Below are 26889 nucleotides of genomic sequence, written 5' to 3' on the forward strand. Positions count from 1 at the left end.
TGCAAGCTGTCAAATATCTTTTTTTCACTGTAGTTTCCCATCTATTATAGGATTAGCATGCATCCTTATATTATTTAGTCTCTGGCCGTCCGCTTTTTACATAAGAAAAAAGTTAAAATCTAAAAATCTGGGTCGCTATAGTTTGTGCTGATTATTTTTAATAATTTTAAATAGAAATTATAAAGATAATTGATAATAATCAAGTAATACGCGTAATAAAAAGCATGAACTACTATTATAAAATATCATATAAAAAAAAATCAAAATCAAAATAAATTAGAAAAAAAATTTGTAACCTCAAAAAACCGTTCTGCTTACGGTATATACACACTCGGTAGTCTGGCTTGAGAACGGAACTTGGCGCCAGACTCTATCGAGTCTGTTGATCACATTTAAAAAAAAAATTTTTAATTTTACTAAATTAATTACAGTATAAATTTCAAATTTTCTTTTTTCATTACTTCATTTATGCTATATTTCTCTCCATCACAATTTTTTTAGCCACTTGAAAATTATAATCTTTGAATTTTTCGAAAAAATTGTCCTTTTAGCTATCATTGGTCGAAGTTCGATTGTAAAAAGCTCTGGAAAAACTGGCCGGATTCTGTCTTCCAAAGAAGAAGAATCCCCGCCGCCAAAGGAAAAATAGAGTGAGCGTTATAGGAAGAGCCAGAAGTAGACCAATTAATATTCCAACAAGGATTGCAGCGTCTCGTTCAGGTCGAGCCCCATAACGATCAAGACATCGTAATATTCTGTGTGACAACGATGTCAAATTTTTACCTGCATGCTCCGGAGGTGCAGTGCAGAAAAGTTTATCGACATCATCTTGCATTAGAGTCTTTCCTCGCATAGGAAGAAGTTGAGTAATCTGTCGAAGAATAATTATTAAACAATCATAAATAATTATTTTTATTGAAAAATATCGTAATATGTACAGTTACTAACCAAGTATTGATTTTGACAATCACAACTCCAGTCGTTGTTAAGTAGAATTAACTTTTCTAGTTTATGCCACATTCCTCCCAATAAATTTGCAGATAAGTATTTCAAAGCATTATTTGACAAATCAAGTATCTTCAAAGGGGGCCAAATTGCACCATTAATATTCTACAAATAATACAGAATTTAATTTTTCTTTGAATGTGTTAAGATAATTTTTCTTGTGTACTTTACAAGTTAATATATACTTATATAGTAAACCACTAATAATTTTATTCTAAGATTACAATACGTTATGAGTAAATTATGACTTGAATCGTAACTCAGAATTGGTAAAATACGACTTATTTTTGTTGTTTTACTATAAAGTCGATCGTGTAAAACTGAGAAAACAATGTCTGAATATTCTACAATGACACATTGGTGCACTTATATCTAAATTTGCAATGACAGAATTGTAAAAATATTGTAATTTTTTGAATATTTTTAGCAGTGATTGTTTAGTAAAATTACATTTATTACTTTTTAACAAAATAAAAATGTACTAAAAAAATCAAAAATGTAGATATCAAAATAGAACAACAATTAGCTAATTTCCGAAAGAACAACTGTACATAAATTCACATTATTTTTATGTATTATATGTACATTTGTAGTAAATTAATTTACAAACAATGTATATTTTAAACGTTTTTCATGCATAATTGACAAAATTGTAAAATTGCAACGTGTGTATGGTTTATACATGAATTGTAGAGTGACAAACCATTTTAATGATTTTTTTAACATGCATGGAAAAAAATAAACTGTTGCTGCAACAGGAAGCAGTCATGTTGCAGCAACAGGATTTTCCTGCAGCTGCAACAGGAGGCAGCCATGTTGCCGCAACAAGATTACTACTGTTGTTGCGACTTAACAGTAAAATATAGTTGGGTCATTCCATGTCAAATTAACCAACAGTTGGAGTTGACCTCTTTTAATGTCAAATTTCAAATCATTTCCATCTTAAAAAGACGATAAATGGTGCCGACAACTTTAAATGAAGTAAAAAAACGACAAATAACAATTATATCATGCGTTAAGCCTGACTTCAAGATTACGTCCAAAAAATAAAAAAAAGTTCAAATTATTTTATTAATATTATTAATATTTCCACGTCGTGAATTTAATTTTTAGTGCTCAAAATTATAATACTATGTATCTGCATAATTTTACCTTATTTAAAAGTTGCAAAAAACAAGAAAAAATTGTTTTTTGAAATTCAAAAATTCATATTTAAAAAAAAAACACACAGTTCTAAAAATTTCAGGGTCTTTTAAGATCAGTACAAGGTACTATACAAAAAAAATTGAGCCAAAATTTTAATGTCGATCGTCATTTTGGAAGATTTTCAAAAATTTAAAATTTGACAAATTTGGCATTTTTCAAATTTTTTTTTTTCAATAGCCCCCAAGTGTCCCCTTTCAAACAAATGAAAGGCCATTCCTGTATCTATAATAGTGTACGAGATATTTCAAAAATAAAATTGAAAAAATAGCGAAATTTCGAATTTGCATATCTTTTGAAAAAAATTGTTTAATTTTTTTTCCTTTGGCAGAAGTTCGTTGTATGATAAAAGAAAATTTCTGACCAAAATTGATCCAAATTAAAAGGGGTCAATTCCAACTGTTGGTCAAGTTGACATGGAATGACCCAACTATATTTTACTATTAAGTCGCAACAACAGTAGTAATCCTGTTGCTGCAACATAGCTGCCTCCTGATGCAGCTGCAGGAAAATCCTGTTGCAGTAACAGGATTTTTTTGTTGCTGTAACAGTTTATTTTTTTCCGTGTGCTTTAAAAAATTACTAGAAGTGTATTATGATTTTGTATTTGTATAGACTGAATTGTAATTTTAGTCAACCTATATTTTGTAAAAAGATTGTATGATAGTAATATTACAAAATTTTTAACTTCAATTATTTATTTGCTCACTATATAGTTATAACTTACTAACATGCATAACTAGAGAGTCTTCGTTAATATTTATAAGTCTTGGACAATCACATAAGTAGAGTTCTTCCATAACAGGTAGCTCAGAGAAAACATAGCGTCCAACGTTAGTTAAATAAGGCAATGAACATAAGCTTAATCTTTTAAGTTCCGGAAGATTTGGAAAAGTATTGTTTTCATCTAAATTTTGAATTGGATTCTCGTCCAAATTTAAGAATTCCAGAACTGTGGCATATTTCAACGCAGTTGGTATTTTTGTGAAACGATTTTCATTTAAGTGAAGTTTTTTCAATGATGTTCTAAAATTAAAAAAGAAATCTCATAAATGATAATATGTGTAGGAATGGTATGAAGGTAATCCCTATTAGAATGATTTTGGAATTTTTTGTTATCTATCCCCTAAATATCTTTTTTTTTCTTGAATCCTGTAAAAATTTATAATCAATTGTAATTAACTTAGGTTTGTATAATTTATTCAGTTTTGTGTCAAAGCCGTGTATGAATTCTTATTGTTAAAAAAAATTATTATGCCTCTACGAGATAATTTTTATGAAGTCTAGAAGTAATTTCAATTATCGCTTTTTATAAACTACTGTAAAAAGTATAATAATTATTGCAACAAGTGTAAATAGGCTGTTTCAGGGCAGTATGTAACAAAAATTCCAAGATCATTGAAATAAAAACAATATTTATGATTAATATTTATTACTTGTGAAAATGAAACACATATTCCGGAAGTGTTTCAAGATTGCAATCTACCAAATGTAATTCTTGCAAATGATAAAGATTGTTAAGGGCTTTCATAATAGAATCATCGATAACTTCTAACGGATTACCGTTGAGAATCAATACTTCGACATTCGGTATGTGTTCAAATAAATCCTGATGTAGTGTGTGAAGATTGTTATCTCCAAGATTCAATACCTGTAATTGTGGTAATGCTTCCCATTCATTAGGAGCATATTTTCGCTCACCCTAAAAAAAACAAAATAATTTTATATTGTAAACTGATTACTTAGTTATGATTAATCTTAAGATTAGAATTTTTAAATGCACGAGATTGTAATATTGCCATCGCGATAGGATTGTGGTGGTAACTATTACCATAAAATTTTAATCAATAACATTACAAGATATTAATTATTAAAGGAGAACGATAATAATTAAAGACATTTAATTTTCTTCATGTAGTACTAAGGTTCGAAGGTATCAGAAGTATCGAAAAACTAAAAAAAATGAGAGTAATCAGAAGCAAACTATGGACTTTTCGAGAAAAAATGGTTCAATATTGCTTATAACCGCCCGAATAGTAGATAAGGATAGGTAACATAATCTGTTTTCAAGAAATAGTGCTCAAAGAATCATACCATAAGAATGCATTAAATCATTTAAACTTGTTCAAAATTAACTAACTTTAAAATATCGCCAAATATAAGTATAAAGATTAAAAAAAAAATGTGTGTGTGCAAGTCACACACGGTAGAAGTGAAACTTCTGAAAAGTCCCTGAATAAAAATACTTATTGAAAAGTATTGAAAAAATGAACAGTCGCTTCATGTAAACTGTATATTTATAAATACATAAAAAAAAATTAGGATTATTGAAAACAATTAAAATCTCATCATTTTCGATAATTTTCAATGAGTATTTTCAATCAAGGGTAGGCTTCGAGAAATTGATATAGATATATAGAGTATAAAAAGTATTAGGATAAATGTAAGGTTAATTATTTTTCACCGAGTTTAAGAATTATTTAATATTTTAATGGGTTTGTCTAAGTTTACTACGTTCTTCGCTGGACTGAGCTTAGATTATTATACCTTGCATTATTTTCTAATAGATATTCTTTAGAGAAAATGTAGACACTTTTAGTTTTTGGTATATGATCTGCTAAGATCTCCCAAAAGCTTAGTAAACTTGAACGAGCCCAATGTAAACAATTATATTACATATATTACATTAAATTAAGTCTCTATATTTTCACATTGAACAAATGACACGAGAGGTTTATAGTAACTGAAATAGGAAACAAATGCTCTAGTTTCAATTTGATTTATATATTTTTGGGGTAATAATTTACAAGTAAGTTAAAAGACCCGGTTATTGACACTGGCCTAGTTATTGACACTTGCAATTTTATTTAAATTAAATAAAACAAATCGACTCTAATAAATTAATAAATATAATTTTTGAATTATAAATTTTAAGATAGTTGGTTTTTTGAGAAGATTTTATTTTTTTAATTAGAACAAAATTGTAAGTGTCAATCAACTAGGCCAGTGTCAATAACTGGGTCTTTTACCTTACACGGAAAAAAGAAAACTCGAAAAATTACAATATATAATGTAACGTGGCGCTCCTTGGTGAAAACTGGAAAAATTACAGTTTCAGATTGTAATTATTACAGATTGTATAAGAATTACATTTTAGAATGTAATATTTACATTGAAAGCTCTGAAAATTAAAATTTAAAGTTTAAATTCAGAAAAATGTTATTTCGAACTGTAATTTTTCTATTTTTTAATACAGCAGGAAACTTATTACTATTTATAATGCAATTTTTCGAGTTTTCTTTTTTCCATGTAAGGTCAACCCCATTTTGGGCCATAACTAAGTGAAAAATTAAAATTTTTTTTACTCTGCTTGTTTTTACGGCGCATTTGAGATAAAAATGTCGTGAAAGAAAAAAATAATGATTTCGATAGTTTTTTTGGCTTCAAAAGGAAAAAATTTTGGCTTTCATTTTTTTTGGATAAAATTTATATTTTATATTTTTTTGATGTTTTAGATTTACTTTTTTTAAAAAGTACATGAAAAAACGAACAATTTGAAAAAAAAAAATTGTTCAATTTGATGAAAAAAAAAATCGTGTGTGTCAGCTCCGACGCACGACTGGAGTTTACTCCTTACGAACGATTATATCGAATATAGTTATAGATTAGTAAATGATGGTGAATGGAATTAACTATTATATTACTCGAAGCATACATGATTCATTTATTTTAATTAATTATGCAATTAATTCGTCAAAATAGCTAACTCTATTAACTTGTTAATATTTTTAAATCACAAATTAATATCGATAGATATAAATAAAAAAATTATGTGTAAACTCCAATAAACTCCAAAAATTTGTTTAAGGAACAATTTTTCTTTTAAGGGCGTCTTCTAGTCTAGAGGCCCGAATTTCGAGCGTTTTTTGGCAGTCGATAAAAAAAAAGCATTTGATATTTTTAGGGTCCATTTTTTTATCAGTTGTTTATTTATATTCAGAGAGTACACAAAATTAATTGAAAAAAAAAAAAAAATATTTTTTTATTCAGTTATGCGTCCTTGAAGTAGAGGGGGGAAAAAAAAGACCGTGTCCTCGTAGCCATGATTTCTACCCTTGAGGTCATCTGAAAAATAAAATAATGATGGATTCTTGATTAGTACGAATGTCGCTCTCGCATGAACCAACAAAAAATGAAAATTTGAAATTTCAAAAAATTTTTAAAAATTCGACAAAGTTAAAAAATTATTGAAAAAATTAACCTTTTTTTTTTAGTAGCCGCCATTTTAGGAAAAAAAATTTCAAATTTTCATTTTTTGTTGGTTCATGCGAGAGCGACATTCGTACTAATCAAGAATTCATCATTGTTTTATTTTTCAGATGACCGCAAGGGTAGAAATCATGGCTACGAGGACACGGCCTTTTTTTTTTGAAATTAATTTTGTGTACTCTCTGAATATAAATAAACAAATGGTAAGAAAATGGACGGTAAAAATATCAAATGCTTTTTTTTTATCGACTGCTAAAAAACGCTCGAAATTCGGATCTCTAGACTAGAAGACCCCCTTAAAAATCATTATTTGTATCAAAGATTGAAATTTCATAAAAAAATTTTCAATCATCTTATAAACAACGCATTTATTTATAACAATTTTTTAAACAATAAAAGGTAAAAAATTTTAAAAATTTATTTCCGTGCAGCTTCTGACAACATAAAAACGGATCATTAATAATATTTTGAAAAAATAAATTTTTTTGATGATTAATTTAAGTTTTGAATTTTGCAACAACGAAAATTATTAATAAAAAATTGGAAAATAAAAATTTTTTAATTTTTCAAACGGGGATCTATTCTGAAGCCTTCCAAGAATTGCTCCAAGAGAGGAAAAAATCTCAAATAGTTATAGTTGAACAATTATCACACTTGCAATGTACATGTTCAAGCAGAAAAAAAAATTATCAATTAACAATTGCATAACTAATTGAAAAATTGTGATAAAAATTTTTTCAGACGGATTATTGTTCATTTATCTATCCAGTAAGCCCCTGATTTTTTTCATTTCTTAAATTTTATATTTAATATGTTAAAATAATTTTTATTAATCAAGTGTTCAAAGTAGGCATTACTAAGTAGCATGGCTTACGCAAGCCAGAGCACCAATTTTCGACCGTATTTTCATCCCTCTGGGAAAATGATTAATATTGGTCCTACAGTTCCGGGAGTCCAGACTTTTTTCTAGGAAATTTTCTCCTTTTTTTGAATTTAAAAAAATTTTTTTTAAATCTTTATTAGTTTTTAAGATATTTCTAAAAAACTAAACTCCTATTTTTTCAGTTAATTCTTAATAACCTTTGCAATTTTTTCAAGCGGAACTTCATTTTTTTTCAAAAATCATTTAGATCCCATTTCGAATCGAATGACACCTTAATCATAATTTTCGGAGACTGCTGAAAAAAGTTGACAAAAAAGGCACTTGTTGACTAGACTACATACTCTATGTACGTCTTAATACTCACGCCTGAAAACACACACACAATTGAAAAGTGAAAGGTGCGCAAGAAATGATGCGCACCAAAAACGTTACTATCCCATTTGATGAATAGGTTTTACTCTCCATATTTTTCTCATACCGGGCCCCTTATATGAAAATCGATTCTTAAGGAGTAAACTCCAAAAAATTAACATATCTTAGCTTGGGTTGATCCCACTTGTAAATAATAACCATCTTTGGAAAAAAGCGTCAATTACTGTTTTTGATCTGGTAGTTTTTGGCATAATTGTAAAATTAAGGAGATGAAAATATTGACACAAATAAAAATTCATCAACAATTAACACACACGCAAACACATGCATTAAACACATACTAACATAACACGTAGAACGCTCGGACCAAGATATAGATATAGATATACTGACTATTCCACTACACAGGAGCATACATATGGACAATGTTTAGTAGACGATAGTGGGGATGCTACGAAGAGCCAAACAAAGAGAAGACCGAGAACGTCTAATTTGTTCTATCTCATTCTCTCGCCGGCTGAATCCTATACATTTATGTGTTTGTGTCTCTATGGACTTATTTTCTCGTTCCATCGAGTTTGAAATCACAACGATTCTAAAGAAGTTTCACTTCAAAAATTGATTATGAATTAGATTTAATAAATTAATTAGTCAAATAATTATTTAATTGCTCAATTTATTATAGTCATAGCTATGTTTCAGAATACAGATTTTCAAATATTTGCTGAGTTGTAAACACTTATTAGTTTACTTGGAGTAGCTTTATAAATAAGCTCAGTAATGGCCATAGCTACTCTTTTCTGATTGATGACCATGTCCATATCCTGATTGGTACCCACGTTCAATATCTTCTAAGGAATGACGACCAGATTCCCAGTTTTCTCATTGACGTCCGAATTCCCAGTTTCCTGATTGACGACCAGATTCCCGGTTTCCTGATTGATGACCATGTTCATGCTGACATGAGCTTTCATCGTGATCATTGCTTTGCCAAACCGAATCGTCGTTTCTTGAAGAGTGAGTTGGTCGTCGAATAAAATCATCACTTCCAGAATGGCGATCCGAATCAATGGAATGAGTATCATGATGTGACTGAGAACTTCCTTGACTGCTTCCATATCCCACTGCTCCGCCATATCCGTACGCAGCCGCGTTTTTGTAAATCGGTCCAAAAGAAATTTAAATTACTTTTTTTTTACCTCTTACATTTTTTAATCTATTGGAAACTTTGTAATCTATGGAAGAGTGTCTCAATAAGTAAAATTAAACTTACCGCCTGATGAGCAAGTGCCATTAAAATAGCAAGAATCGTTGTACTAGCCATGATACTTCTGCTTCTATTTGTCTTCAAATTATCGAAGACAAATTGTACTGTGACAAACTAAAAAACTCTAGTCTTTTTATACTAAAATCGAGTAAATCAAAAACCTCCGGTTTTGCTGTATTTTTTAACAACACTAATAATACAAACACATCCATTTGGATCGGGGATAATGGCTTTGAAATATAGAACTCTTTAATTAGTAGAAACATGCCCGAGTCGAAATTTCGATCGGATATTGAACCTCCTGATCCGAAATTGATCGTACTTTGAGCTCCATGGTCCGACTAGTTCGTATATTGAACTTCCTGATCCGAAATTGATCTTACTTTGAGCTCCATGGTCCGACTAGTTCCGATTTTGAACGTCTTGGACGTACTGTTTACCGAGAAATCGGATTTTGAACTCCTCGGTCCGACCGTTCATCGAGAGATCCGACTTTAAACCTTCAAGTCCGATAAAAGTAATAAATAAAATTTTATTAATTATAAATAATTATTGAACAAATTAAACTAATCACAAAAATAATTTTTGTCCATATTAACCTGTAACTTTCATGGATTTATTCTATTTATTTATACATTTATTATGTTTTTATAATTCCTCAAGCGCAATATAATTTGTGTTAAATTAAATTTTTCGAGAAATAGTTCAATTTATTTTTTTTTTTTTTCAAAATCCTATGAATATATAAAGATAATATTATAATATGTGTTGAAATTAAGAAATTTTAAACACATACATCAAAAATATATTTACATTATAAAATACATCAGTTTTAAAAAATGTAAAAAACCTACACTGATAGAAGGATTTATTTGTATTAAAAAATATTTGTTAATAGTTAACAAATCATTTATTAGAGACCATTTTTTAGTATTAAACAAATATTTCTTAGTATTTAAAATCATTCGTTTGTATTTAATAAATCTGATATTCATTTATTAAATATTAATAAATCTTTTTAAATACTAAAAAATATTTGTTAAGGACTAAAAAGTGGTCTCTAATAAATGATTTGTTAAATATTAACAAATATTTTTAACTATAAACAAATCCTTCTATCAGTGTACTAGAAAATACTATTAAAAATAATTATTTATTCCTTATAAACAATTTTTTCACAATATATATTCTTCAAATAAAGATGTAATTATAATAAATTCATACATATTTTTAATTAAAAAAAAATAAGTCTTAAATATATTTCTGATGTAATATTTAATACATAAAATGTAATTAGATTTTTGGCAAAAATCGTGATAAAACTTCATGGATACTTCTATTATTCTCGTTCCGTGTTATTTATCGGTACTGCTTCATAAATTTGTGTCTGAATTTTTACACGCTTTTTATAAGCTTCATTTGTATGTTTGTTTGTAACCGACTCCTGTGAACTTGATTTTGACCCACTTCAAACGGTCAGATTTCATTTAAACTTCGTAGACTTATCGAGGACCGATGACAATACATTAATTTGATGAGATTATTCCATTATCCTAATTAAGATCGTCAAGATTGAATGATTTTTTCACGCATCCTTCGCGTGAGAGCAAGAGAGATAGGGCAAGCGCGTGGTCTTGCGTATGCGTACCATTTTGATTCGAGCACTCGGCTCGGCACAATAGTCAAGGCAATAGTCATAATTATAGTTACTAATAGTAATCACGGAATTAATAGTAGTTTAAAATAAATAAACCAAACTAAAAAGTAGAAACTAAATAATAGTTTAAAAAACTAAAAAAAAAACGCTTTTTATAGAAAACCAAACTAAAAAATAGAAAATAAATTTGAATTAAGAATAATGTAAAAAATTTTAATAAATATAAATTAATAATAGTGTAAATAAGAAAATAATGTATTTTATTTTAAAAAAAGCGTGGGGTGCTTTTTAAGCTATTGTCCACTGATAGAAGGATTTGTTTATAGTTAAAAATATTTGTTAATATTTAACAAATCATTTATTAGAGACCACTTTTTAGTCCTTAACAAATATTTTTTAGTATTTAAAAAGATGCATTAACATTTAATAAATGAATATCAGATTTATTAATTACAAACGAATGATTTTAAATACTAAGAAATATTTGTTTAATACTAAAAATGGTCTCTAATAAATGATTTGTTAACTATTAACAAATATTTTTTAATACAAATAAATCCTTCTATCAGTGTCGAAATAATAATCCTTCTACTTATATCTGTCAATAAAACATTTATAACTATTGACACCATGCACCCTACGCTTTTTTTTACAATAAAGTACATATTTTTCTTATTTACACTATTGTTAATTTACATTTATCCAAATTCATTTTCTCTTTTTTAGTTTGGTTTTCTATAAAAAGCATGTTTTTAGTTTATTTTAAACTTATTACTTATTAAATTAAATTTAATTACTTATTAAACTATATTACTTATTATATAGAAGCAAGGTGCTGCTAATGATTCTACCGCGACACCTTCAATGTTTTCAATTTTATCGCACTTACATAAGAATGATCTTCTATCATTTAAAAATTATCACCATTAGCAACAAATACGTTATTTGCAACTACTCCACGAATAATAGTAAAGTGATGATTAATTTTACAATTACGAATGTTTTGTAAATAAATACAGCATGATCATTGCATAAAACAATAAATCAGTCCAAATTGGAGATGGTTATTTTTTAGATATTGCAACACTGAAGATTGTGTTTGCAAGTTATCTTTATACATTTCAGAGACATATAGCTTATTCTTTTTCATAAGCCTCAAGTATAGTCTTATAGTAATACTATCAATTAATAACTCACTTCATTGAATTTCAAGCATAATTATAATTAATAATTATTAATGGAATATCAAAATTTTCAAGATACTTGTAATTGGCAACACTGTAACAATTATCAGAAGTTTGATTCAAAATTTTTGTGTGTACTTTTTGTCCTGACAAAATTACGTACATTTTCATTTGCTGATAGTTGAATAAATTTTGTCATTATTATGAATTGGCTTTGAGATCTTGCTAGCTGCCTATCAATATGTCAGGTACCATGCAACAGTGTTAATATTTGATTATTCAGATCTTCGAATTCATAGCACGTATGAACCCACAAAAGTCCTAAATTTTTCACTGTCAGGTAAATGGATTAATGAGTGTATATTTAATTTATTATTTAACCAAAACAATTGCATATCGTTAAAATTGATTTGGTCTTAAAACAATTAAAATGTAATAAGTTACAGTTGAATTTTTAATACTCTAATTTTAAACATTAAAATCTAAAATAAGTTATTAAAAATATACAGAACAATGTACAAAGTCTAAGGTAATATAAGATAAGAACTTAGTTCTTGCATTTTTTTAACTAATAAACATTTGTAAAAAATGGTTAATTTTCATCTAAACACAATATCAAGTAACATAAATTATATAAATGATAAACCGTCACTTTACAGATTTAGTTTATGAGAATGATGAGATGTGCATCACCTCATCGGTCGTACGGCGTAGGGGTTAGTTATCGGTCTGGCAATCGCGCGGCTTGGGTTCGAATCTCGGTTAGAACGAAATGCGATTTTCACTTTATTTCTATAATTAGCAATAGTTAGGTCTAAATTAAGAGTCAAATGGTATAACATTGCGTTACCTCTACATCAAAATCAAACTAAAAAAATGGCATTGAAAAATTCTTTTTTTTATAAATTTTTAATCAAATGGCATGAGCCAGACTTAAAAATTAACTATGGCCCAGTCCTGGTATTATTATTATTATTATCATTATAAAATACGATCAAGGCGTTCAAAATCGGACCGAATTTTTATTTCTGTCTGATCGTACTTTGGACTCCAGAGTGGTAAAAACGGAAATTTGTACCACTGTGGAGTTCAAAATACGATCAAATTTAACATGGAAATTTATCGTACTTTGAACTCCATGATCCGAAGTTGATCGTACCTTAGGAGGTTCAAAATACGATCAAAATTTCGACTCGGGCACCGATCTTCGGAAAAAATAGTAAATCTTTATATATATATATATATATATATATATATATATATATATATATATATATATATATATATTTCTTCTGTTCTGTGCGTGTGTTTGTCACTGAACTCCTCCTAAACGGCTGGACCGATTTTAATGAAATTTTTTGTGTCTTCCGGTGGATTCCAGAATGGTTTAGATTCACAATTCAGTCCACGAGAAAATGTTTGTTTAATAGATTTTTTATTTATAAACTGTTGTTGACATTGACGACCCACATGCATTTTTCATATATTTTATAAATATCATATATATAAGATATATGAAAAAATTCATGTGGGTACTCAAATGAAAGGTCTTGATGAGTATAACATCGGGATGAGCTTATGTCTTTAAAAATATAATTAGTTGACAAGATAAAATGTCATTTTTTAATTATTGAAGTTTTGAAAGATATAAGCTCATCCCGATGTTACACTCATCGAGTTCTTTCATTTGGGTACCCACATAACATTTTTTATATATTTTATATATATGGTATTTGTGAAATATATAAATATATAAAATATATCAAAAATTATGTGGGTACTCAAATGAAAGCTCTTGATGAGTATAAAATCAGCATGGGCTTATATTTACGAAAATGTTAATTATTGAAGAATGCCCATTACATATTGTTAACTAATGATGTTTTTAACTATACAAGCTCATTCCTAAAATTTCTAAATTTAAGACGTGTGTACATGACAACGTCTGCCGGGTCCGCTAGTATATATATATATATATGGCGGGCGATATAGACATCGCTGAGAGTAGTGCGAAAACTTTTAAGTGCCATTCAAATATACAAGTCCCTAAAATTGTGATCTGTATAATCTGTGAAAGTGTTTTTCACACAAATGATTTCAATCGATGTGATAAAGACGGTTCGGGCAAGTTTATTAGTGATATGCTAGTTATATGTGCGAAACATAATGTGGACATAACCTCAAAAAATAAGTTTGACAATATCGAGCTCTGTGAAAATGCGCGCAAAATTATTGCGCACACTAAAATGTTTGAAAAAGATAATGTAAGAGAGGAATTACGTCATAATATTTCCTTAAACAAGACCAGAGAAAGTATGCTGATGGATGATACAATCATCGAAGATGAGTTGGCCATGCTCAAAGTTGAAAATGACTTGCTCAAAGAATTAAATTCAGAACTGAAAGAAAAAAATGATTTACTGCGAGAAATAGTGAAAGATAAAAGTAACAATAACAATAGTAATGCGGTTAGTTATGCAGATATAACTAAGTGTGACGTAACCAATACAAGGAAAGTCATACCCAATATTGTAGTCAAAGCTAAAGATAAAAACAATCAAGACACCGTCAACCAAGTTAAAAGCCAATTGCTGGGAGACATCGCTGTGCCAATCAAGAAGCTACTGACCAACAAAACTGGTGATGTTACAATCAAGTGTAAAAATAAAGAGGATGTAGGTAGAACAATGGCAATACTAAGTAATAAACTGAAACACAAATACCAAGTTGAGGTGCAAACTCTAAAGGCACCGAGAATGAAAATACTTGATGTCCAAAATGATATGAACCTCGATGACCTCACCGAAGATATTAAGAACAGAAACCCAGCGATGCTCAACGGAAACTTTACATTAGTTAATGAATTTAAAAATGCATCAAAACAACGCACTGTTATACTTGAGGCTGCGCCTGAAATATACAGTGCTATTGTAAAGAATGAGTACAAACTTTATACAGGATATCAATGTTGCAAAGTGGCTGATGACATCAATTTAAATCTATGTTTTAAATGTGGTCGCTTAAACCACAGCGGTAAAAACTGTAAAAACGAGGCAAAATGTTTGAAGTGTTCTGGTGACCATGAAACTACCAACTGTAAAGCTGATACCATAAAATATGTTAATTATGCATTTTATAATAGGAAATATAATCAAGATAAGTGTACAAATCACCATCCAAACGATACCGCTAAATGCGAGTACATCAAATTCAAATTGCAAAAGCTATTAAATATGACAGATTATCCTACAATACCTAGAATTCCTAAATTTCTAGGACGGATACCTGGCCAAGGAAAAGAAACTACGTTATCGACAAAAATTAGTAACTAACTATAACAATGGATAACTACGATGAAAACGTAACAAGTATTGAAAAACAGTACGACTGTTTAAACAAGTTAAATCAGGTCTTTGTATCCAGTAACGTACTAATCTTACATGTTAATGTGAGAAGTTTGAATGCTAACTACCAAAACTTAGAATTATTAGTAAACAGTCTTGACATAAAACCGGATGTTATTGTTTGTACCGAAACGTGGAATCTTGATTACTATAGGTATTACCAACTCGATGACTACATAACACTATACACTACAACCATGAGAATGTCAACAAGGCGGATGGAGTGGTGATTTACGTCAAATCTATACTATCCCATGCAACAACAACTGAAGATATAGGCCCATGTAAAATATTATCAATTATGTTAAGAGTTAAAAATAGCATGTCTTTTAAAATCACAGGTATTTATAGGTGCCATGATATTAATGTTGAAAATTTTAATGCTCAAATGAAAGAATATTTAATTCTGAATAAAAATGTCAAGCATCATTGTATTGTCGGCGACTTTAACATCAATCTACTCAAAACAGACTTTATATCTGAACAATTTCTCGAAACTATGCTAAGTTCAAATTATGTCAACTGTTTCAGTGACATCACTAGACCAAACAGTATAGAGGGCACTTGTATTGATAATATGTTTATTAAATCTAAAACAGCTGTTTCAAATTCTTTTACATGTACTAATGTTTTTACAGATCATTACCCAATTTTTCTAACAATCAACTGGCAAAAGCAAAGCATCTCTAGAGCTCCTAAAGCTGTTATTAACTACAACAAATTAAAAGTACTATGCGATAAAACTGATTTCAGTTACATATTTGATATACAAGACCTAAATATAGCAGTAGATGTGTTAATTAACGAAATCAAAACTTTAACAAAAGAAGCAACAATAAAAACAAGATCAAATAATTCTAGAAATAGAGACAAACTTAGTTTACCTAGAAAAAGTTGGATAACTGAAGGTATTGTTAAATCCTGTAACACTAAGGAAATTCTATATAACCTGTGGAAGCTCGATAAAAGTAACACAAAACTTAAAGATGAGTATAAAACCTATTGTAAAATTTTAAATAATGTAATTACGCAAGCTAAAAGAAACTATAATGCGGAACAAGTCAACAAAAACAGCAACGACAGTAGAAAACTTTGGCAATTCATAAATAATAAATTAGGAAGAAAAAGCAAAACAGATAATGATATAAAAAAATTAATATATAAAGATAAAGAAGTGACAGATACCAAAGATGTGGCTGATGTGTTTGTTGATTTTTTCAGCAACATAGGATTAAAATTAACTAAAAAAATCAATGTTGATAAAATAAGTGAAGGCAGGGCATCTAATCTAGTAGATAACAATTGCAAGTCAATATTTATTAAACCAACAGATACAAATGAAATATTTAAAACAATTAAAAATCTAAAAGATAAAGCGGGTGGTCTAGATAAAATTAATAGTAAGATATTAAAAATATTAGCACACTGTATTAGCAAACCTTTAGTGCATATTTTCAATATATGTTTAGCTGAAGGTATCTGGCCCAGGGCCCTAAAATTAGCAGTTATTGTACCCATTTACAAAAACGGTGATTATTGTGAGTCTAGCAACTACCGTCCGATATCTTTGATATCGAATTTAGCAAAAGTATTAGAGAAACTTATACATATTCGTTTAACTAATTTCATAACAGAATGTAATATAATTTCTGAGAGACAATTTGGTTTTTTAAAAAATAAGAGCACTAGTGACGCTCATGCTGATCTTGTTCAGTACATATATGACAACTTAAATTCTGATAATCGAACAATTGTAACTTTTCTTGATTTAGCCAAGGCATTCGACACTGTAAATCATGTCATATTATTGAATAAGCTCGAGAGATATGGTATAAGAGGTGTTGCTTATAACTTGATTAAAGATTATTTAAATGATAGAGTTCAGACAGTAATATACAAGGGAGTTCACAGTAAATTCGAGAGTGTAAAAATCGGTGTCCCACAAGGAACAATACTTGGTCCCCTATTATTTTTGTTATACATAAATGATATTTTTAGTGCGGTAGATAAAAAATACTTGACATCATATGCTGATGACACTGCTATCCGGTATTCAGGTGACAATTGGGACGAAGTGCAAAAGGACATGAACAAAGTTTTAAAATTTGTCTACAACTGGTTAAGGATTAACCAATTGACACTAAATGTGAGAAAAACTGTCTATCTAACCTTCTCCTGTTATAGTGGTTTTATACCAAAAACTGTAATTAGCATAAACAATGAAATAATAAGGAGAGTTAATAACTGTAAATATTTAGGTATTTATATTGATAGTTGTTTAAAGTGGGATATACATATACTGGAGATCGTTAAAAAAGTCAAATATTTCCAATTTCTTGTGTATAAACTAAGTCTTTTTATGGAACGTAAAGTACTAAAAATGCTGTACCATTCTCTATTTGAAAGTACCATTAACCACGGTATTATTAGCTTGGGGTGGCGCGTACAAGAATTCTATTAAGCCACTTTTTACTATACAAGAAAGAATATCAAAAAAAATAAGAATAGAGTACAACTATATATTGAACATAAAACAACAATTCGTTCTAAGTAGTCTGACTAAATACTTTAATATTTGTACATATAAATATAATAACTATGAAGGCAGATCTAGACACAAAATAATACAGGGACACAAAATAACTAAGACTAAGTACCAAAATAGTCCTTTGTATACTGCAATTAAATACTTTAACCTGCTACCAAATGAAATAAAGAATGCTCTAACGTTAACTAAAACAATTAAATACTATTTAAGAAAGTGGTTACTGTCTAGTCAAGAGCAACTATTAACTTTATAAATATTCTTATTCGCCTTTTAAGTAATTATTTTAAAAAATTTATGGTGCTTTTCATAATTTTTCGCTTCATAGTTTATACTTAAGTAAATACTAACCATATGTTGTTAAATAGGCATATATGATGGTATTTAATGTAAATCATATATGCTTATTCACTCCTCCTAAACCTATGAACAGGAAACATTATGTTTTCCTCTATAGGATTTAAATGTACAATATCTATGTATGTATGTATATTTATCTATCTTTTAGGAAATAAATAAATAAATAAATAAATAAATAAATAATTATATATATATATACATATTTTTTTTGACAATTTTTAATTATAATTAATTTATAAAAAAAAATAAATAAAAACATTATAATAATATTTAAAATGAAATATTATTAAAAATAATAAATTGAATTTTTAATAATTAAATATAAAAAGGGTTTATAAAAATATTTTCTTTACAAAAATTTATTTCTAAATTCATTTATTTTGGGAGTGAATGCCGAGTGAATTTTATCATTAATAAAAATTAACTCCTTCTCGGAGTAAATATCATTCCCGCTGGGAGTGAATCAATTAAAAATCATTCAGTCTTCATTCACTCCGCGTTCACTCCGCAAATTTTTTGCAGTGTATAATCATATATAGCCCTAGATAACTCAGGTCTACTCAGATCTAATTATATATAGATTTATATATAATCATATATAGCCCTAGGTAATTTAGGTCTAATCAGATCTAATTATATATAGATTATATATAATCATAGATAGACCTAGATAACTCAGATCTGATCATATATAGACATATAAAATATACATACAATATTTTAGTCTATATATGATTATATATATTTTATATAAAAATTTAGATATAATCATATATAATTCTATATATTCAATATATAATCATATACAAATATGTATGATTAGGCAAATTTATTTTTTCCCGGGTAGAAGCAAAAGTAGAAGCATCATGCACTGAAAAAAAAGTATGAGTCTCACACTTATAAATTTCAGTGATATTACAATACTTGGTATTGCGAATATACTATGCGAGACATTAATTCTTCCCAGTCAGTGCTGCCTTTGTAGGAATGGAAAAATGAATTTTTGGAAATCTCTCAAAATTAATTTGGAAATTTATAAAAATGTACTTTAATGTTAAAGGAAAAAATTATAAAAGAACTTTCGTAAAATAATAAAAAACTATAAATAGAAACACGTAAATAAAGAAAATGGCTTTTTAGTAAATCTATAAGTTTGGCCAACTAAAGAAAAATAAATCTCTATTTTTGAAAATTTCTTTTACTGGAAATATTATTATTTGGTATAAATTAAAAAAATCTAATTAAATAAATAAATTTCTATGTAATTAGAAATTTATCAATTGCAAAATTAATAAAAATAGTAATTTAAATAAATGGATATCTTTTCAATATTCCGTTAAAATAAAAATAATTTTCACGTTATGGAAAATATAATTTTCGAAAAAGCTTACGTTTGTACTATAGTATTTACGGTAATTAAAAAAAAAAAAAATTATTTATTAATAAACATATGAATAGACGTCCGAACGATTTTATGGAATTTTGCAGAAATAGAATTCAATATTTTTAAAAACTTAAAAAAATGGAAATTCACATGAATGGCGATCAATAAAAAGAGAATCGGTAAATATGTAAACTCTAAAAAATGGAAATCTCTCAAAATGTAGCTGTAAAAATGGAAATCTCTAAAAATGGAAATCTTTTAAAATAAATTATCATTTTTTTTATAATTAACGAGAATTCCCAATGACTTTAAGAATTTCTTATTCAAAGGGAGGTATCGATGATACCGAAAGCTCGACTATACCAAGACATCTTCTCCGATGAATCTCGCGGAAAATGCTAAAATACATTTTAAATCATCAGTTATCTTGTAAGGAAGGTATCTAGCGAACTGGAAGCTCACTACCAAAACATCTTCTCCGACGAATCTCCCGAAAAACGCTGCAATACATTTCAAATCATCAGTTATCATGTAGTGAGGTATCTAGCAAAGTGGAAGCTTCACTACCAAGACATCTTCTCCGACGAATCTCGGGAAAAACACTGCAATAAAATTTAAATCATCAGTTAGCATTTAGGGAAGGTATCTAGCAAACTGGAAGCTTCACTACCAAGACATCTTCTCCGATGAATCTCGCGAAAAACGTTAAAATACAATTTAAATCATCAGTTATTATGTAGAAGAGATATCTAGCAAACTTGAAGCTTTACTACCAAGACATCTTCTCCGACGAATCTCGCGAAAAACGCTGAAATACATTTTATATCATCAGTTATCGTATAGGGAAGATATCAAGCAAACTGGAAGCTTCACTACCAAGACATCTTCTCCGACGAATCTCCCGAAAAACGCTGCAATACATTTCAAATCATCAGTTATCATGTAGTGAGGTATCTAGCAAAGTGGAAGCTTCACTACCAAGACATCTTCTCCGACGAATCTCGCGAAAAACGCTGAAATACATTTTAAATCATCAGTTATCATTTAGGGAAGGTATCTAGCAAACTGGTAGCTTCACTACCAAGACATCTTCTCCGACGAATCTCGCGAAAAACGCTGAAATACATTTTATATCATCAGTTATCGTATAGGGAAGATATCAAGCAAACTGGAAGCTTCACTACCAAGACATCTTCTCCGACGAATCTCCCGAAAAACGCTGCAATACATTTTAAATCAGCAGTTATCAGGTAGGGAAGGTACCTAGCAAACTGGAAGCTTCTTTACCAAGACATCTTCTCCGACGGATCTTACGAAAAGCGCTACGATACATTTTAAATCATCAGTTATCATTTAGGGAAGGTATCTAGCAAACTGGAAGCTTCACTACCAAGACATCTTCTCTATATATATATCTTCCCTATACGATAACTGATGATATAAAATGTATTTCAGCGTTTTTCGCGAGATTCATCGGAGAAGATGTCTTGGTAGTAAAGCTTCAAGTTTGCTAGATATCTCTCCTACATAATAACTGATGATTTAAATTTTATTGCAGCGTTTTTTGGGAGATTCGTCGGAGAAGATGTCTTGGTAGTGAGCTTCCAGTTCGCTAGATACCTTCCTTACAAGATAACTGATGATTTAAAATGTATTTTAGCATTTTCCGCGAGATTCATCGGAGAAGATGTCTTGGTATAGTCGAGCTTCCGGTATCATCGATACCTCCCTTTGAATAAGAAATTCTTAAAGTCATTGGGAATTCTCGTTAATTATAAAAAAAATGATAATTTATTTTAAAAGATTTCCATTTTTAGAGATTTCCATTTTTACAGCTACATTTTGAGAGATTTCCATTTTTTAGAGTTTACATATTTACCGATTCTCTTTTTATTGATCGCCATTCATGTGAATTTCCATTTTTTTAAGTTTTTAAAAATATTGAATTCTATTTCTGCAAAATTCCATAAAATCGTTCGGACGTCTATTCATATGTTTATTAATAAATAATTTTTTTTTTTTTAATTACCGTAAATACTATAGTACAAACGTAAGCTTTTTCGAAAATTATATTTTCCATAACGTGAAAATTATTTTTATTTTAACGGAATATTGAAAAGATATCCATTTATTTAAATTACTATTTTTATTAATTTTGCAATTGATAAATTTCTAATTACATAGAAATTTATTTATTTAATTAGATTTTTTTAATTTATACCAAATAATAATATTTCCAGTAAAAGAAATTTTCAAAAATAGAGATTTATTTTTCTTTAGTTGGCCAAACTTACAGATTTACTAAAAAGCCAATTTCTTTATTTACGTGTTTCCATTTATAGTTTTTTATTATTTTACGAAAGTTCTTTTATAATTTTTTCCTTTAACATTAAAGTACATTTTTATAAATTTCCAAATTAATTTTGAGAGATTTCCAAAAATTCATTTTTCCATTCCTACAAAGGCAGCACTGACCGGGAAGAATTAATGTCTCGCATAGTACTTAAACAATATTTGAGTCTCAACGCAATATTTTTAAGCGCTACACTGAAACTCGTTTAAGTCATACACTTAAACTGACTTTGAGCGCCACCGCAAAACTCATAACCACAATACACTCAAATATGTCAATTTTTTTTTATTTTTTTATTAATTTATATATTTAATTTTTTTAATTTTATTTATTAAAAAATAATGATCAAACACTAATGTTAGGATGTTACAATTATTGTAATAAAGGTTAACCTCGGTTGACAATGTGTTTAAATTTTACAATATTATAAAATGACATATATGTAATTTTATATTATACCTTACATATATGTAAGGTAATACCTTCAAACACTTGATGATAGGAGGATTAATTCCACTCAGTTAATTTATTTTTCACCCACAGATCCATAAATGATTATTTTTAATGTTAATTATATAAATATTTTTATTTATGCTCTTAAAAACGATGTTTAGGTTAAAAGTATAAACACGGGGAAGAAAGAAGCGAAGTACGCGCTGAGTCTTACGCGGGAACTTTTTTTACTATACTCTCTGAACTTGCAATAGTATCGTACGGAATAGTATCTAATCTATCTATACGTAATAGTACTATTACTAGATATATTACTATAACTAGATATATTACTATAACTAAATATATTACTATATTATTATATAATTATGATATATTACTAGATATATTACTGATATCTATCTATACGTAATAGTACTATGCAATAGTATCGTACGGAAAATATAAGTCACTCACTTAAACAGAGTATAGCGATAATACTTAAACTTTTTTATATCATATTCGCAATACCTATTCATTAAAAAAGAGTATACTTATAGGACTTAAAATTTTTTTTCAGTGTGGCTAGTCCAGCGACTCTTACTATTTTAATGGCACTTGCTACTCAGGCGGTAAGTTTAATTTTACTCATTAAGACACTCTTTAATAGATTACGAAGTTTTCAATAGATTAAAAAATGTAAGAGGTAAAAATAAAATAATTTAAATTTCTTTTGGACAGATCTACACAAACGCGGCTGCGTACGGATATGGCGGAGCAGCGGGGTATGGAAGCAGCCAAGGTGGTCACTCATTAAGAAAGGATGGGCTTGGCAAAGCAATAATCGTGACGAAAACTCACGTCAACATGGAAGTGTTCATCAATCAGGAAACGGAATCCGTTCATCAGTCAGGAAACTGGGAATCTGATCGTCAATCAGGAAACTGGGGATCTGGTCATCAATCAGATAACTGGGAATCTGGTCGCCATTCCTCAGAAAATATTGAACGTAGCCACCAATCAGGACATGGTCATCAATCAGGAAAGAGTAGCTACGGCCATTACTGAGCTTATTTATAAAGTTACTTCAAGTAAACAAATAAGTGTTTATAATTCAGCAAATACTCAAAAATCTGTATTCTGAAACATAGCTATGACTATAATAAATTGAGCAATTAAATAATTATTTGGCTAATTAATTTATTGAATCAAATTCATAATCAATGTTTTTAATCTTTATACTTATATTTGGTGATATTTTAAAGTTAGTTAATTTCTACACTGATAGAAGGATTTATTTGTATTAAAAAAATATTTGTTAATAGTTAACAAATCATTTATTAGAGACCATTTTTTAGTATCAAACAAATATTTCTTAGTATTTAAAATGATTTGTTTGTATTTAATAAATCAGATATTCATTTATTAAATATTAATAAATCTTTTTAAATACTAAGAAATATTTGTTAAGGACTAAAAAGTGGTCTCTAATAAATGATTTGTTAAATATTAACAAATATTTTTAACTATAAACAAATCCTTCTATCAGTGTACTAAGTTCGAATGGTTTAATGCATTTTTACCCTATAAATTTTTTGAATATTCTTCCTTGAAACTAATTCAAGTTACCATTTCTTTTCTTTTTTTGTCTGACGGTTATAAGCCAATTTTTTTTTTTTTAAAGTCCATAGTTCATTCTACAATTACTGTCAGTTTTCTGATTTTTCTAATACTTCAGAACTGTAGTATTATGGTGGTATGACCTGTAGAATTTCTCAACCAGAACTTTGGCCGTGCCAAATACGAACTGTTACCAGCTCCCAGATATCAATGATGTGCTTGACTATGACCATGATATCATTTATATGAAGCTTTTGAAGGAAAGATTAAAATATTAATCTTAATATCGATCACTCATATTTATTATTTTACTGCGCTAATTTCTTCTCAACGATCAAACTTTAACTTTAGTTGTATCATGAGGCCTAACTGATGCAAACATCGTTTATCAACAATTTGCGCTCAATTTTTCAATAATTATAAACTAACGAAATTTATGTAGTAAGGGCAAAACACGACGAAAATTTGTGCAATTTTTATTACGCTTATTATTGTACACTATTCTTTTCTCTGGTTTTTCCAGTTGCATTTTTCGCCCGTTAATGAAATAATAAATTTCTCTGTTATTGTTAGATGTCTTAAATATTATTTGTCTTGGTTACACTTGCTATCTCAGAATAAAGTATCTCTAAAGCTGAATGGTTCAAAAATATAATTAAAAAATTCAGTAAAAACGAATCTTTTCTTTCTTTTATGTTTCTAAAATAATTACACCGGCATAAAGAAAAATAAGTTGCTTGTACATTTGACTGGACAAATCCAAATTTTTGGTCGGTTTGGCTTAGATACATCCAAAATTTTGAGTAAATTGCAAAAAACTGTCAAAAATGGCTAAAAATTGCAAAAAAATACACTTATGCAAATGAAACAATTTTTTTCGATCAAAATGAAGTATGTTTCTTATATATATTGATGCACTGAATGCAAATATAAACACTATGTAGCTCATGAAGCCTCAAAAATTAAAGTAAATTGCAATAAACCGCTAAAAAATTGTAAAATTTGCAATTATGCAAACGAAAAAAAATTTCTTAATCTAGAAAAAGTATTTTTCTAATGTTTTTTGATGCACTGAATCCAAATCCGAAGTCGGTTTGACTTGTACACTCTCCAATTTTAGATGAATTGTAAAAGAACGATAAATATAGTCATAAATTAATAGATGAAATAAAAAAAAATAGGATTGTTCATATTTACCGCGATTACTTAAACATATACTTTCTTTCAAATTAAACTACAACACTTACAAGTTGTGATTAAAATGATGAAAAAAACGACCTCCCTTGATTTTATACTGATCTTCACGCGTCGAATTTTCTTTGCAAATGACCTACACTGAAAAAAAATTTTGTCCTATGAGTATACTCTTTTTTAATGAATTGGTATTGCGAATATGATATAAAAAAGTTTAAGTATTATCGCAATACTCTGTTTAAGTGAGTGACTTATATTTTCCGTACGATACTATTGCAAGTTCAGAGAGTATAGTATAAAAAGTTCCCGCGTAAGACTCAGCGCGTACTTCGCTTCTTTCTTCCCCGTGTTTATACTTTTAACCTAAACATCGTTTTTAAGAGCATAAATAAAAATATTTATATAATTAACATTAAAAATAATCATTTATGGATCTGTGGGTGAAAAATAAATTAACTAAGTGGAATTAATCCTCTTATCATCAAGTGTTTGAAGGTATTACCTTACATATATGTAAGGTATAATATAAAATTACATATATGTCATTTTATAATATTGTAAAATTTAAACACATTGTCAACCGAGGTTAACCTTTATTACAATAATTGTAACATCCTAACATTAGTGTTTGATCATTATTTTTTAATAAATAAAATTTAAAAAATTAAATATATAAATTAATAAAAAAATAAAAAAAAATTGACATATTTGAGTGTATTGTGGTTATGAGTTTTGCGGTGGCGCTCAAAGTCAGTTTAAGTGTATGACAAACGAGTTTCAGTGTAGCGCTTAAAAATATTGCGTTGAGACTCAAATATTGTTTAAGTATATTCGCAATACCAAGTATTGTAATATCACTGAAATTTATAAGTGTGAGACTCATACTTTTTTTTCAGTGCGAGGTCAAAGTTTTTTTTTTTTAATTTCCTACCACATTGGAAAATAATAGTTGTCAAATGAATATGCCATATTTTTGTAGGAAATTTAACGCTCTCCAAAAAAGGTCGGATATGTAAAATTGATTACTACAACCGTTTAAAAGATATTCGTAACCGAACCCCAATGCTTTCTGATTTCAATAATTTTCTAATAACTTTTTCAAATATATGCATTAAATTCATGAATAGTAGATATTTTCATAAAAATTTCAGCTCATATTGCTAGAATGAAAGTTTTTAACTATTTTTTACCCTATTCATAAATGTAAGGAAGCTTTACTTTTGGACAAAGAGAATGATACGTCTGTTTTTATTACTTACAAGGGAAGGTTCCCAGGTTTCCAGCTCCGATTTTTATGCCGTTGAAATATGTTATTTTTATAATCGATTAGAATAATAAAATTTCAATATTCTTGGTTCAAAAGTTACGTTGAGACAAAACCAAATAAATTCAGATTCAAACGCAAAATCCTGTGAGTTTTGTGTTTGGAGATGGAGGTAATATTCACTGTAAAATTCCGGAATGTAAAAATTAAGCGATCATTCGTTGTTCGTTGTGTAAGAAGTCATTTTATTATTTTAATCGATTATAAAAATAACATATTTCAATGGCATCAAAATCGGAGCTGGAAACCTGGGAACCTTTCCTTGTAAGTAATAAAAACAGACGTATCATTCTCTTTGTCCAAAAGTAAAGCTTCCTTACATTTATGAATAGGGTAAAAAATAGTTAAAAACTTTCATTCTAGCAATATGAGCTAAAATTTTTATGAAAATATCTACAATTCATGAATTTAATGGATATATAAGCATTTTCTA

At 28.4% G+C, this 26889-nt stretch overlaps 1 protein-coding gene across 1 annotated transcript in view; it reads right to left on the reverse strand.

The window, feature by feature from the left end:
• Positions 1-450: 450 nt before the first annotated feature.
• The window catches only part of LOC123261150 (leucine-rich repeat neuronal protein 3-like), a 28361-nt gene continuing 1922 nt past the window's right edge, over positions 451-26889 (reverse strand). The window contains exons 3-6 of the mRNA XM_044722663.1: positions 3645-3910; positions 2940-3234; positions 949-1110; positions 451-871 (exon numbers count right to left, since the gene is read on the reverse strand). Of these exons, the coding sequence (XP_044578598.1) occupies positions 548-871; positions 949-1110; positions 2940-3234; positions 3645-3910 (1047 nt within the window). The 3' untranslated portion in view covers positions 451-547. The remainder of the gene's footprint in view (positions 872-948; positions 1111-2939; positions 3235-3644; positions 3911-26889) is intronic.

This window comes from Cotesia glomerata, linkage group LG3, assembly GCF_020080835.1.
Source record: "Cotesia glomerata isolate CgM1 linkage group LG3, MPM_Cglom_v2.3, whole genome shotgun sequence".
Lineage (NCBI taxonomy): Eukaryota > Metazoa > Arthropoda > Insecta > Hymenoptera > Braconidae > Cotesia > Cotesia glomerata.